A 14,030-nucleotide genomic window follows, 5' to 3' on the forward strand; every position below is an offset into this window, starting at 1 on the left:
AGCTAACCGGTTTTTGAGCACCTCCTCTGTGCCACATTCTGTTTTAAGCATTTTATATCAGTTTGTTCATTTTAGCTTCCTAATAACCCTGTGAAGCAAGTCACTATTACCCCCATTTTACAGATAGAGAAACTGAGGCCTTTGCTCAGATCACACATCTGGAGGGTGGTGGAACCAGGACTTGGGCGCCCATTCTTCAGCCCTGTGTAGCTCTCTACTGCCCCCTGTGGGCTGTTCCAACCCTGACAGTCCATGGATCTATTGGCAAGCAAAGGCTCTGAAAAGTCCTGCTGCAAAAAATCCCTTTGACCTTTCCTTGACCCTGGGGTTCCCAGGTGGTTCCCAACCATCATTCTGAAGCATTGGCTTTGCCCAGAGCATGCTTTGGGAGACGCTCCAGAACTTCAGGAGGAAAAAAAACCTTTGCTTTTATTTGACTTTGGGAGAGAGACTAACGTTCTCTCTAAATCACACTTCTCCCAAAACTTTCCCATCTCTCTGGGTTACAGCCCCTCAAGGGGGCTATCTCGGGCCAGAACATGCATGGCCCTCACCCCTCCCCTTTGCCACCCAGGCGTGAATGTGACGATGCCCACGCAGCCCGGCGTGCCGCCCCTCTCCTCCACCCAGCTGCAAATCGACACCACTCTGCAGGAGTTCCAGCTGGTCGACTTGTCCCGACGCTTCCTGGTCCATGACTCTTTCTGGGCTCTGCCTGAGCAGTTCCTGGGCAACAAGGTGACAGACCGGGCTGCCGCCCTGGATGGGGAGGTGGCCGAGCCCCGCTGCACATGCCCAGAACCTGCCTGGGCTCCGCTCCCTCTGAAGCTGTGGAGCAGCAAGGCAGTCTCTGCTCTGGGAGACGTGTCGTCTTGCCCCAGCGCAGCCCCCCGTGGGCAGCGGCTCATTCATTCAAGGCAGGGTCAGGCCTGCCATGGTCAGGTTGGGAGGAATGCTGACTCAGCTGTTGGAAAGCCCTCTCGGACCACTCCCCACATCTGAGCTGGGCCCAGTGCCCTCCTCCGGCCTCCCTGGGCACCTTTTACACAGTATTATCAGACTCCTCCCCCAAATTGGACTGAGCATCCCCAAAGCAGATCCCAAGTCCCACCCATCTCTGCTTCCCTGTGCCCAGCTCCGTGCTGGACACGCAGTACCAGCTATGCAGAGTGAGGGAGGAGGGGAATGAGTGGACACACAGTGGGCATCAAGCATGCCCATGACTGGCCCAGCCCTGATCTGCCCTATCTCGGCCAGGTGGACTCCTACGGTGGCTCCCTGCGCTACAAGGTGCGCTATGAGCTGGCACGTGGCATGCTGGAGCCAGTGCAGCGGCCAGACGTGGTCCTGGTGGGCGCCGGACATCGCCTGCTCTCCCGAGGCCACACGCCCACCCAGCCCGGTTCTGTGAACCTGCGCCAAGTCCACTTCTCTGAGGTGTGTGGGGCCTGATCCCTCAGGGCTGGCGGTGAAGGGGGTACAGGCCGGACAGGTGCTGATGCATGACCCCTCCCACCTTTGTCCACACCCAGGAGCACTGGGTCCATGAGTCTGGCCGGCCAGTGCAGCGAGCGGAGATGCTACAGGTGCTGCAGAGCCTGGAAGCTGTGCTCATCCAGACAGTGTACAACGCCAAGATGGCCAGCGTGGGGCTGAGTGACATCTCCATGGATACAACTGTCACCTACGCTACCAGCCATGGCCGCGCCCACAGCGTAGAGGAGTGCAGGTGCCTGACCTGGCAGGGCCGGGGACCACAGGGACCCTGGCAAAGATAGGGGAGAAACAGCAAGGCCTCATGGTTCTTGCAGCCAGTGTCTTGGTCCTGTCCCCACAGATGCCCCATTGGCTATTCCGGCTTGTCCTGTGAGAGCTGTGATGCCCACTTCACCCGGGTGCCTGGTGGGCCCTACCTGGGCACCTGCTCTGGCTGCAACTGCAATGGCCACGCCAGCTCTTGTGACCCTGTGTATGGCCACTGCCTGGTGAGTCATGCCAGCTGGCACTTGGATACTGGCTAGGGGCAAGGGCTCGGTGGGAGGTTCAGGCTGAGGCTTCCTTGTGCCCAAAGCTTAGCACAAGCCTCCAGAATGACTGCCATGGCTGCCACCCAAGCTATCATGACCTCTGGATGCATTAACAGAGATATTATGTCCAGATAGGAGAGGTGAAAGTGCTACTCTCTTCCACCTTGGTCAGACCAATCCTGGAGAGTACTGTGTAAAGCATGGCCCTTAGCAGGGCATTCCTAAGAGGAAGGAGCCTATAAATCATAACATTATTTCTTAGGAATGGTGGAGGGAGCTGGGATTGTGGAGCTGACAGAAAGAAGCCTCAAGCAGGGAAAACTGTTATCTCCAAATCCCTGAAGAGCTGTCAGGGGTAGAAGGAACGGCCTACAGAGGGCAAAACTAGCCAATGGGTGCAGACTGGAAGAAGAATGTGGGTTTAGGTCAATACAAAGCAGGCATTTGGAACCTTCTGTGGGACAGGCTGCCACGTGAGGTGGTGAGCTCCCCGTCAGGATGGAGCTGGGTGTTCCCCTGTCTGCAAAGCTGTGGTAGTTCCAGCATGATGGCAGAGGCTGATCCAGCTAGCCTCAAAGGCCCACCCTCAGGGGGCCCATCTGGTCCAATGTGGTCCCACACTGGGGTCAGAGGGCTGCTCTGCAGAACCTGAACCACTCCCTCCCCTTCCTCCCAGAATTGCCAGCACAACACAGAGGGACCACAGTGCAACAAATGCAAGGCCGGCTTCTTTGGTGACGCCACCAAGGCCACGGCCACTGCCTGCAGGCCCTGCCCTTGCCCATACATCGACGCCTCCCGCAGGTCAGACCCAGCTCGAGATGGGGCACATAGGGCTGAGGGAGCGGGCAGTGCTGCAGGTTATGGGCATCCTCTGGGCAGGGAGATGGGAGACCTGCCTGGGTTCAAATCTTCACCTGGTCACTAAATTATTCTAGGCCCCTTGACCTCTCCAGGCCTGCTTCCTTTTCCATACAATGGGGCCATCTGTCTTCCTAGTGTTGCTATGAGGCTGCAGACCAAGAGCAGGTGGGCCTCATAGCCTGCTATGTCCCTGTGGACAGCAGTCATTCCCAGAGTGGGACTGTAAGCCCTGGCCTGGCCCATCATCGCAGCCCTGCCCCATGTCCTGTCCACTTGGTACCCACAGGTTCTCAGATACCTGCTTCCTGGACACGGATGGCCAAGCCACGTGTGATGCGTGTGCCCCAGGCTACACGGGCCGCCGCTGTGAGAGGTGAGGGAGAGCCGGTGGGGGCTGGGAGAAGCAGGCCATCGTGGGTGGGGGCATGGGAGTGCCGTTGACAACCCTCTCCCTTCCCCAGCTGTGCCCCCGGATATGAGGGCAACCCCATCCAGCCCGGCGGGAAGTGCAGGCCCACCAGTGAGTATCGCAGCCACCATCCCCTGGCACCTCCCCAGGCTGCCCACCAGGCCCCAGTCCCCGAGTCCAGCACAAACCCCATGATCCTTGGGGAGCCGCCCCACTCTGTCCAGATTATGTCCATCCCACTCCCGTCTTGCCTGTCCATATCTACTTTGTGTCTCCAGACCAGCAGATTGTGCGCTGTGATGAGCGAGGCAGCACGAGGACCTCTGGAGAGGCCTGCCTCTGCAAGGTACGCATGCCCTCCCCTCCCCCACCCCAGGGTCCTTGGGTCCCAGCACACAGCTGGGAGAGGGAGGAAGGAGGCTCCATCCTCTCCATCGCTCCTTGGCCAGTGGGTGGTGACCTAGCTGCAGGCGGATGGGCCTGGTGGGCTCGTCTTCCCCTTCTGGTTTGGGGTGGCAGGTGACCTGGGTTCAAGTCTCAGGTCCTTTGCTAGTCATTCTTTGTGTGACCGTTACATCTGTACTGTACCTTTGCTTTAACCGTGCTTGCATTCCACATTGACACAATGGTGTAGCTAATAGCATCACCAATTCACAGATGAGGAGATGGGGGCTCAGAGGAGGTTTGCATTGAGGGTGGGAGCATCAAGTGTCTGCAGAAAAAAGAACTGGGCAGATTTTGGAATCAGGCATTCCTGATGTTACATCCCAGAGTGGATTAGCAAGCTGAGGAACCCTGTGTAAATCATTTCCCATCCCAGAGCCTCGGTTTCCTCGTGTGAAGCATGGAGATGTCACATCCCTCTCAAGGGACTTAGAGGAGTTAAATGAGGTGCTGGTTGAATAGAAGCTAGCACAGTTCATGAAACACTCCATTCATGGTAGCAGTAATTATTCTGACCACGTTGCTATATTTCAAGTCTAAACTTTATTCGTGAGCCCCCTAGCAACCAAAGAGAAAAGAGAAAAGCGATTGGTTGTATAAGCTCCCATTAATGGGGAATTATTGTTCACATGGTGGCCGCCCTCATACGTGTGCTCTTTTCACGGCTCCCTCTGGCCTTGGGTTCCCATCTAGAATATGGGTGGATTGGACCGGAAGCTCCAGGCAGCCCCTCCTGTGGGCCACCCTGCAGCTCCCAGCTCTGTGCCTGCAGAGCAATGTGGTGGGGCGCCTGTGCAACGAGTGTGTCGCTGGCTCTTTCCACCTGAGCACCCGCAACCCTGACGGCTGCCTCAAGTGCTTCTGCATGGGCGTCAGTCGCCAGTGCACCAGCTCCTCCTGGAGCCGCGCACAGGTACCTACACGAGGCGGGTGGCTGGGCAGACTGGCGGGACCGCCAAGCCCAGGGCTGGGTGGACCAAGGGCCAGTCACAGGCCACGGCCCCCATCCCAGCCTCTTCTCCCCCGCCCTCCTAGGTGCTGGGGGCCTCTGAGGCGCCCACTTCGTTCAGCCTGACCAACGCCGCGGGCACCCACAACACCAGCGAGGGCATCTCGTCACCCATGCCCGGGGAACTGGTCTTCTCCTCCTTCCACAGCCTCCTGTCTGGGCCCTACTTCTGGAGCCTCCCTTCACGCTTCCTGGGGGACAAGGTGGGCGGGGGGTGGGAAGAGAAAGGGAATTCCAGGCAGCATGGTACCTTTGGAGAAGAGGTGGAGGAGGTGGCTGGAGCAGTGGCAGGGCCCGACGGTGGGGGCCCCAGCTGAGCACCTGTCTGCCTTGTGTCCCAGGTGACCTCCTATGGCGGAGAGCTGCGCTTTACAGTGACCCAGCGGCCCCAGCCTGGCTCCGCGCCCCTGCACAGGCAGCCGCTGGTGGTACTGCAGGGCAATAACATTATCTTGGAGCATCACTCTTCCCAGGAGCCTAGCCCCGGCCAGCCCAGCACCTTCACCGTGCCCTTCCGAGAGGTGAGCAACACCATCCCAGGAGACCCGCGGGGGGAGGCGGGCAGGCCCCCTGCTCCTCTCACTCAGGTGTCAGGCTGTCAGGGGTTGCAGCCCATAAGCCCTTTCCTCGGCAGCAAGCATGGCAGCGGCCTGACGGGCAGCCGGCCACGCGGGAGCACCTGCTGATGGCACTGGCGGGCATCGACACCCTCCTGATCCAGGCATCCTACACCCAGCGGCCAGCGGAGAGCAGGTGTCTGGGGCCCGGGGCGGGAGGACCGGAGGGGACTTGGGGGTGGCTCCAGGCTAAGCGGTGCAACGTGTTGCAGCCAGACTGCCAGCTCTGCTGCTTTCTGACTCTGCGGCCTTCTTGTGCCTCATTTTCCCCATCTGTAAAATGGAGATTATAACAGTACCTCCCTCAGAAGGCTTGTCTTAGGTCGGGTCCCCAAGAAGCAAAGCCTGAGATGGGGATTTGGGTGCCCGTGATTGACAAGGAGAACCTGGGAGGGAGGGACACAGGAGGGAGAAGTGGCCAGGCAAGGAAGCGGTGTCAGGTGAAGACCAGCCTCGGTTTCATCCCCATGGAGCCCTGCAGAGTCATCCTGCCTTGAGGCAGAGGGACCTTTGTACCCTGGGTCAGTCTGTCATTGGTCACCCCAAGGGAGTGGGACAGTGTGACCTCTCCTGGCAAGGAAGGCTCATTCCCTGGAGGAACTTACAGGTATAAGCCTTTCACCACAGCCCTTGCAGCTGCTGGGGCATGGACGCCCAGTCAGGGAGCTGGGCGGGGCCCCAGTAGCATCACAGCAGGGCCGCTGGGAGGATTAATGAGGTGATAGCGCGTAGGGCTCCAGGGGTGCCAGGCCCAGCGCGAGTGCTCATTCATAGTGGGTCTTGCCACACCCAGGGTCTCTGGCATCAGCATGGATGTGGCTGTGCCTGAGGACACCGGCCAGGACCCTGCACTGGAAGTGGAGCAGTGTACCTGCCCACCTGGGTACCGTGGCCCATCCTGCCAGGTGAGCCCTGGGCCCCACCCACCTGTCCAGCCAGCTCCCTCCACAGTGCTTGCTGGCTCCTCCTCCTTTAGCTCTCCCACCTCCCCCAGCCCGCCCCAGCCACCCAGTGGTCCCTTCCCAGAACGGCCCCTGCTGAGGAAGTCCCTCCACCGTCATCTTCCTGCCCCCAGGACTGTGACACAGGCTATACACGCATGCCCAGCGGCCTCTACCTGGGCACCTGCGAACGTTGCAGCTGCCATGGCCACACAGAGGTCTGTGAGCCCGAAACAGGTGCCTGCCAGGTGAGTCCCACCCTCCTTCTTTCCTACCCCAGGGATCTGTGGCCTCCAGGGGCTCAGCCTCAACCCACATTCTACCCCCCCACACAGGGCTGCCAGCACCACACAGAGGGCCCCCAATGTGAGCAGTGCCAGCCCGGATATTATGGGGATGCCCAGCGTGGGACATCACAAGACTGCCAGCCATGCCCCTGTCACGGAGCCCCTGCTGCTGGCCAGTGCGTCCAGTCCTTGCCTGTATCTGCCCTTTCCTGAAACGTCCATTGCCCTGTCCCAGATTCCCTTCTTCCCAGACCCTTCTGAGAGGCAGTGGTTAAATCGTGGCCTTACCGCTTCCTCAAGGTGTCACTTTGTATAAGATACACTTCTGTCTCTGGGCCTCAATTTCTTCATCTGTGAAATGGGGATAATGACGTACCTCCACCTTGGCCCCTGGTGTGAGCATGAGATGATGCCATGGAACTCTTAGCACAGAGCCTGGCATGTAGCTGGCACTCAGGACACGTTAACTCCCATGCCCGCTCCTCCTCTCCCTCCTGCCCTGGTCCTGAAAGAAGAGCTGCTGACCTTCTAACTGGAAATTTGCCCCCCGCACCCACAGAGCCACCCACACTTGCTTTCTGGACACAGATGGCCACCCCACCTGTGATGCGTGTTCCCCAGGCCACAGCGGGCGTCATTGTGAGAGGTGAGGCAGGTGCGGGCAGGGTAGGGAGCGTGCAGGAGGGGCTGCCCCTGGAGTCAGGCTAGGCCCAGCCCTCCTGACCAGAAGGAACCAGAATCCGCCCACTCTGCCTCACAAAGACCCCCAGAAGACAATCAGCTCCTTTACCCGAGAGCCTAAACCTTTAGCCTGGCATTCGAGGCCCTCAGAGATCTAGGCCTGCAGTTTACCCCCAACTCCCAACACCCCGTGCCCCCCTGCCCCAACCAGGCCAGAATCTTCCCAGAAAACCCCTCATTCTTGCTGAAAGTCCTGGGTTTGAGGCCTGACCATGCTGGGCAAGTCCCTGCCCTTCTTCTCCCACCTATTTCCCCATCTGTGAAATGGGTGAGTTAGGCTAATAGTTTCCTTCCAGCACTCTGAGGTCATTGAGTCCAATACGGGGCCCCCAGCACAGTCCAGGATTCTGTGGTTCTTCCCTCCATTCACCCAGTGCTCTCTCTCACCACAGGTGTGCCCCAGGTTACCATGGCAACCCCAGCCAAGGCCAGCCATGTCGAAGTGAGTCGGGTTGGGGAGGCTTTTGGGATCTGGCTACGCTAGGGGTGGAACTAGGACAGAGCCTTTGTTCTCCTTCAACCTGGGGCAGGTGACTTTTACCTTTCTGAGCCTCGGCTTCTTTATCTGTAAAACGGGGGCAGTAAAAGGCCCACGTACCCCAGAGGGCTGCTGTGAATGTGTACAATGCCTGTTCGTGGTAGGTGTTCAGAAACAAACACTTCCTCTCTCAGGTGGTGAGTTAGATGCCCAGAGGGTGGTGAAAATGGGGATGCTCGGTGGCAGGTTTGGGGTTCCAGCTGTGGCTTCCCTCCACCTCAGGAGACGGCCAATTGCCAGAGCCAATCGGCTGTGGCTGTGACCCCCAGGGCAGCATCAGCGACCAGTGTGACTCTGCTGGACAATGCCAGTGCAAGGTTAGTCCAAACCCCTGCCCTCCACGAGGCCCTGAACTGCAGCCACGGCGGTTGCCAGGCCTTCCCTGTCACCATACCCTCAGGGCTGTCCCTGCGCCCCTGCCACCCTTCCTCGCAGGGCCCATCTCTGCCCTACTGCTCGGGGCCTCGTGGCATGTCAGGCAGCATCTGATGGGAGCCAGGGCCTAGGCATGGGGGCAGCAGGGGCTCCCCAGAACTGCTGGAAGTGGCTGGGAAGCCTGGCTCAAAGGCTGCTGAAGGTGCAAGAGAGCCATCCGAGCTCCCTGCACCCACCTTTCTACCCATCCTCCAGGCCCAGGTGGAAGGCCTCACCTGCAGCTATTGCCGGCCCCACCACTTTCACCTGAACGCCAGCAACCCGGTTGGCTGCCTGCCCTGCTTCTGCATGGGTATCACCCAGCAGTGCACCAGCTCTTCCTACACGCGCCACCTGGTAAGAGCCCCTACACTGCCCCGGCACCGGGGCCTGCCGCCGGCCTCTCCTGGCTCATCACTAGGGCAGGGCAGGTGAGAAGCCTAGCCCAGTGGCATCCCCATTGCCTATGGGGACACCTGTCCCCATGCCTCCATCACTGCCCATGTAAGCACAGATCCCAGCAACCCTCGCCCCCGCCCCTAATGCCCTCCCCATGACCCCATTATTGCTTATGTCATCACTGACCCCAACCCCCTCCTTCCCCCAAATGTCCTCTCCATTTCCCCATTATTTCTGTCCTAGCCCTGGTCTCACCATCCCCCCATTCCCCACTCTAATGCCCACCCCGCCCCTCCCCCACCAAGGTGCCCACCCCAGTGCCCAGGCTGACCCCCGTCCTCCTTCTGCTGCCAGATCTCCACCCACTTTGCCCCTGGGGACTTCCAAGGCTTCACCCTGGTGAACCCACAGCGGAACAGCCACCTGACAGGAGGCTTCACCGTGGAACCGGTGCCTGAGGGTGCCCAGCTTACTTTTGGCAACTTCGCCAACCTTGGCCACGAGTCCTTCTACTGGCAGCTGCCGGAGACATACCAGGGAGACAAGGTGTGACATGCAGCAGGGCCTGGCAGACCCTGCCTGATCGCCAGCTCTGAGCCAGCAGGGACTCAGACACGAGTTGACCTCAGAGCAGTTTGGGCCGGCAGGGAGGCATCAGCCATGTCATGGTTAAGCGTGCAGCCTTTGGGGTCAGATAGGACTCGGTCTAAACCCAGCCCTGCCGCTTCCCAGCTGGCTGCCTTTTGATAAACCTCAGCTCCAAAGCAGCTCGGAGGATTAGAGCTCATGCCTGGTGCATAATAAGTGCTCGCCTGTTAATGATCATTAGCTTTCGCGCAGTTAGTCAACAAACAGGTCCTGAGCGAGGCCCTGGAAACACAAGGACAAATGAGACACAGTTTCAGTTTCATTCATTTGCTCACACATGGAATTCCCTCTGTGCTGTCAGCCCTGTGCTTGGTGTTGGGTATTCTTATTAGAGGTCATATTTACTGATCTCTTACTCTGTGCTGGGCACTGTTGCAAGCACTTTTGCATGTCATAAATCACAACTGTATGAGCTAAGTACAACTACTGCCCTATTGCATAAGTGAGAAAACTGAGGTGAGAGAGGTTAGGTGACTTGCCTGGGCTCCCGCAGCCTGAAGGTGGCAATGCTGGGATTCCAACCAGGTCAGAGGCCGCCCTTAAATACTACACTAGTCAGAGTCTTTGCTCCTCCAGAGTCATGGTCTAGCGCGGAGGTGATGGGGCGGTGGTGTTAGTGGCACGGTGGGGCGCAGGGTCTTGGGCTGGACTCCAGGGCGGCCGCCCAAATGGGTTCTGTGAGCGGTCAGAGCCACCTGGGGGCACCCAGGGAAAGTGGGTCTTGGTACAGGCATCCCCTGCTGGCTGAGGCCGGTGTTCAAGCAGATGTGTCCCCATGCCCAGGGCCCCAGGAAGGTCAGGGACACTTAGGAGGGGGTGTTCAAGGTTGCCCTGTCCCTGTTCCTTGGACAGACCCACGTATCCCAGCCTCCTCCCAGGGCTGGCTGCCTTCTGGTCCCTTCTCCCTTCTCCTCCTTTCCTGGCCTCCATGTCTTCCTCCCTACTGCCCTGCAGCTCCAGACCTTTCTCTCTCTCTCTCTGACTCCCTCTCCTGGCATTTCCCTGTGCCCCACAGAGGGAGGCATATTTTGTGCAGATGCGCCAGGCTCACCAGGTAGGCCCGCAATCTGAGTGGTGTGAAACTGATGTGACGTGGGCATGGTGTGTTCTTGGATGCCCTCAGCCCCGCGTGGGGAGATGCCCAGCGCCCCGGGCAATATGGGTCCACGTGGACCCAGGTCGTGCCCGATGGCCCACGGTCAGGGCACTGCTGTGCCCAAGCCCTGTGATAGCAGGAGTTAGAACCAGGAGGGGTGTGTGCCTCATCTACTGTGTGGTCTGGTCCTGGTGCCAACTGTCTGTGGCCAGAGTGGTGGCTGAGTTAGCCAGGAAACTAACTTGATGCTAAACCATGTGACTATTACCTGGTCCACCAGGTTACCCCAGCGCTGTCTCCCAAGCAGCCTCCATTAACCATCTGTGTGTGTATGGCCCTCCACGGCCTGGAGTTAACCCTGTGTGCCAGCCTGGAGAGGGGAGCATGCGTCTTTCTCCCCAGTCCGCGTGGGCCTTTCTGGCCGCCATATCCACGGGGAGAGGACACCCCCCAGGGCTCCAGCTCTGGGGCTCTGGGAGGGTCTGAGCTGGCCTGTGCCCTCTACCCGTCAGAACCGCACGTCCCTCTCAGAGGAGCAGTTGCGGGCAGCTGTGGCTGCTGGGAGGATCCTGGGGCCCCCACAGGGCAAGGGCCGGACACAGCGGCTGTCACAGGGGACAGCCAAGGCCTGGCTGGGGACAGCCTGTGTCTAGGGCCCCAGGGAAGAAACCAGAGAGCACAGTCCAAGTAGGAGCTTGGGGCTGAGGCCCTGGCCTTCCTGGGTCATTTTCCCCCAGGCCAGGCCAGGCCCCAACCTGATGCCTGGACCACTGCAGTGTTGCCCTTGGGAAACATTACAGAACTGTGAGTGGCTTGGGCTGGTACCATGGGCATGCACGGAACGTGAGGCCCAAGGAGCCGTCTCGGCACCACATATGCCCCTGAGGCTGCCTCCAGCCCCTCTAGCCTGAGCTTGGGCAGAACTGTCTGCCCCTCTCTTACCAGGGGCACCCACTATATGAGCTTCTCCCCATAGTCTGGGCCCATTCCAGGTAGCTCCACCAGTCTCACGGGGAGCAAAAGGGCAGCAGGTACAAAGGCCAGAGCGTCAGGCATCGGCACTTGTGAACAGATAGCACAGGCGTGGGCGGCTGGTTGGGCCTGGCACGACCTGGGGGCAGGCAGAGCCTCATGGTGTCCTTTCTGTCCTTCTGCTGCTTTCCTCTGTCCTCCCTCTCTCGGTCCCCCAGGTGGATGAGGCCCAGAGGCGGATGGATGCCGAGATCTGGCAGCTCCTTTCCAACTTTGCTGCCCACCCCCACGCCCCTCCCCAGGGGCTCTCGCCCCATCCCCAGCCGGCAGCTGCTCTGCAAGCAGCTCTGCTCTCCCCCTCCTCCTCCTCCTCCTTCTCCTCCTCTGCTTCTCTGTCTTCCTCAGCAGGCTCTCAGGTATGTGCCAAAGCACCCACCAAGGGACGCCCCCCCCACCCATCATGTTTTCTAGACTTCAGTTTTTTCTGAACCAATTTCACAAATTCTGCCATTTCTGCACACCACTTGGACAGTTATTTACTCCAGTTTTTTCTTTCAACCAATCATATACCAACTCAATTATGCTAGTTTTACATTTTTAAATACACATTAAAATAGCCACTAAATTTTATTTATTTATTTATTTATTTATTTATTTATGGCTGCGTTGGGTCTTTGTTGCTGCACGCGGGCTTTCTCTAGTTGCGGTGAGCAGGGGCTACTCTTCACTGCGGTGCACGGGCTTCTCATGGCAGTGGCTTCTCTTGCGGAGCACGGGCTCTAGGCACGTGGGCTTCAGTAGTTGTAGCACGCGGGCTCAGTAGTTGTGGCTCTTGGACCCTAGAGCACAGGCTCAGTAGTTGTGACGCACGGGCTTAGTTGCTCCGCGGCATGTGGGATCTTCCCCGACCAAGGACTGAACCCGTGTCCCCTGCATTGACAGGTGGATTCTTAACCACTGCGCCACCAGGATAGTCCCAAAATAGCCACTAAATTGTAAAATGTTCTGTGGTGTGCCCCGTAAATCATCTTGGGATCCACAAGGGGCATAGCACCAGATGTGAGGAGACACCGACCCAAACCACGGCCAGCGAGAGCAGTTGGGGTGTCCGGGTCCAGACAGGGGAGCAAGTTGTCCAAGGAGCTGGGCCAGGACCTGAGCTGTGGGGCTGGGGGTGGGGTTTCTATCCCTCTGCCCTCCCGGGTCTCCCTCTGGGGTCTGTTCTCACCCCCGTCGGGACCATCTCTGCCCTTTTGGCCCCCGACCTGTTCGATCCACTCTCACCACCTGTCCTTCTGTCCTAGTTCTCTCTCTCCTACAAAGGCTTCTCTCTGCATCCTGAAAGCCTCTATTATTGGCAGCTGCCCAAAGCCTTCCTGGGGAACAAGGTAACAAGGATTTGGGAGGGTGGGGGAATAGGGGTGTCATCAAATCCTAAAATATCAGAGGGCCCTTTGTCAAAACCTTTTACGACACAAATGGGTAGACCAAGGCCCAGAGAGGGGTCCCACATTCAGGTCAAAGTAGGGCTGAGATCAAACCCAACTCAGCTCTTACCCTTCAGCGAGCCACCGTCCCCTGGCAGAAAGGCTGTCTTAACCGGGAGGTAAGGCACCTCTTCTTTGGTCTCCCTTTACCCTGTATCCAGATCACTGACCTAGCTCTTGGGACTGCATTCAATCATTCAAGAAGCATTAAGTACTTACTGTGTGCTGTACTGTATATGGGCAGAATAAGACCCTGGCCTCCCAGAGTTCAATGTTAATCTGATTATCATTCCTGTCATGTCGGAATCACCATCATCATCATCGTCATTATTAGTAGTAGTATTGCATTTGTACTAGTATTGTTCCAGAAATGATTTAGAGTGCCTCTTAAGAATACACACAATATGCAATAAAATAACATTCAGAGAAGCAGACAAGACAGTCTGGTCCAGGGGGAAATGAAGGTAGGAAGCTTGCTGGAGCCAAGGGTGGAGCTGGGCGCAATGAGGAGTTAGCGAGCATTGAGGCTGTGTGCTCAGCAGGCCCTGTGCTGAGTGCAGGGTTTTACGTGGCCTGCATTACTTAATCCTCATACTACCTTTCAAGGTAGGTATTATTTTTATTCCCATTTCCATAGGAGGAAAGTTGGGCTCAGAGAAGTTAAGTGACTTGCCCAAGGCTGTCCAGTCTATAGAGCTGGACTTGAACCCCAGTCTTAGACTGCAGGGTCTGCTCCCTTAGCCACCGTGCTGTACACACCTGCAGCTTGGTCCTAGACATGGCGATGAACTTGCTGGCATCCAAAGAAAATGGGAAACCAGCTGTTTCGTGGTTATCTGGTTATGCCCCTAAATTCCTTACCTCACCCTGAGCTTGTGGAGAACATCCTCAGGGCCTGTGTATCCCAGGGCCTGGCATGTCATCAGTAGATGTTTAATAAATGCTCACCAACTGAATGAACACAAATGAGCAAATGGCCTAGGCCTGACACAGTGTGGTATTGACCTGAACAACTGCCCTAGTGGCAGAGGAGAGAAAGGAAAGTCCTGTGGGGCAGAGCTGGGGCCTTGGCTGCCCAAGTGGAAGCCCCCAGCAGCAAACATAAGGCTCTTCCAGTTGTGAGCAATAGGAAACCCG

At 58.0% G+C, this 14,030-nt stretch overlaps 1 protein-coding gene across 3 annotated transcripts in view; it reads left to right on the forward strand.

The window, feature by feature from the left end:
- The window catches only part of HSPG2 (heparan sulfate proteoglycan 2), a 101,137-nt gene that overhangs the window by 48,805 nt on the left and 38,302 nt on the right, over positions 1–14,030 (forward strand). For all 3 annotated transcript variants that reach the window (XM_061184775.1, XM_061184777.1, XM_061184776.1), the window contains exons 14-33: positions 575–738; positions 1,258–1,437; positions 1,533–1,729; positions 1,838–1,985; positions 2,704–2,831; positions 3,178–3,264; positions 3,353–3,411; positions 3,579–3,646; positions 4,517–4,657; positions 4,780–4,956; positions 5,095–5,274; positions 5,388–5,506; positions 6,164–6,275; positions 6,446–6,559; positions 6,647–6,774; positions 7,158–7,244; positions 7,732–7,781; positions 8,100–8,194; positions 8,508–8,648; positions 9,045–9,236. In XM_061184775.1, the coding sequence (XP_061040758.1) occupies positions 575–738; positions 1,258–1,437; positions 1,533–1,729; positions 1,838–1,985; positions 2,704–2,831; positions 3,178–3,264; positions 3,353–3,411; positions 3,579–3,646; positions 4,517–4,657; positions 4,780–4,956; positions 5,095–5,274; positions 5,388–5,506; positions 6,164–6,275; positions 6,446–6,559; positions 6,647–6,774; positions 7,158–7,244; positions 7,732–7,781; positions 8,100–8,194; positions 8,508–8,648; positions 9,045–9,236 (2,567 nt within the window). The remainder of the gene's footprint in view (positions 1–574; positions 739–1,257; positions 1,438–1,532; positions 1,730–1,837; positions 1,986–2,703; positions 2,832–3,177; positions 3,265–3,352; positions 3,412–3,578; positions 3,647–4,516; positions 4,658–4,779; positions 4,957–5,094; positions 5,275–5,387; positions 5,507–6,163; positions 6,276–6,445; positions 6,560–6,646; positions 6,775–7,157; positions 7,245–7,731; positions 7,782–8,099; positions 8,195–8,507; positions 8,649–9,044; positions 9,237–14,030) is intronic.

The sequence above is a fragment of the Eubalaena glacialis genome, chromosome 3, assembly GCF_028564815.1.
Source record: "Eubalaena glacialis isolate mEubGla1 chromosome 3, mEubGla1.1.hap2.+ XY, whole genome shotgun sequence".
NCBI classification, from domain to species: Eukaryota; Metazoa; Chordata; class Mammalia; order Artiodactyla; family Balaenidae; genus Eubalaena; species Eubalaena glacialis.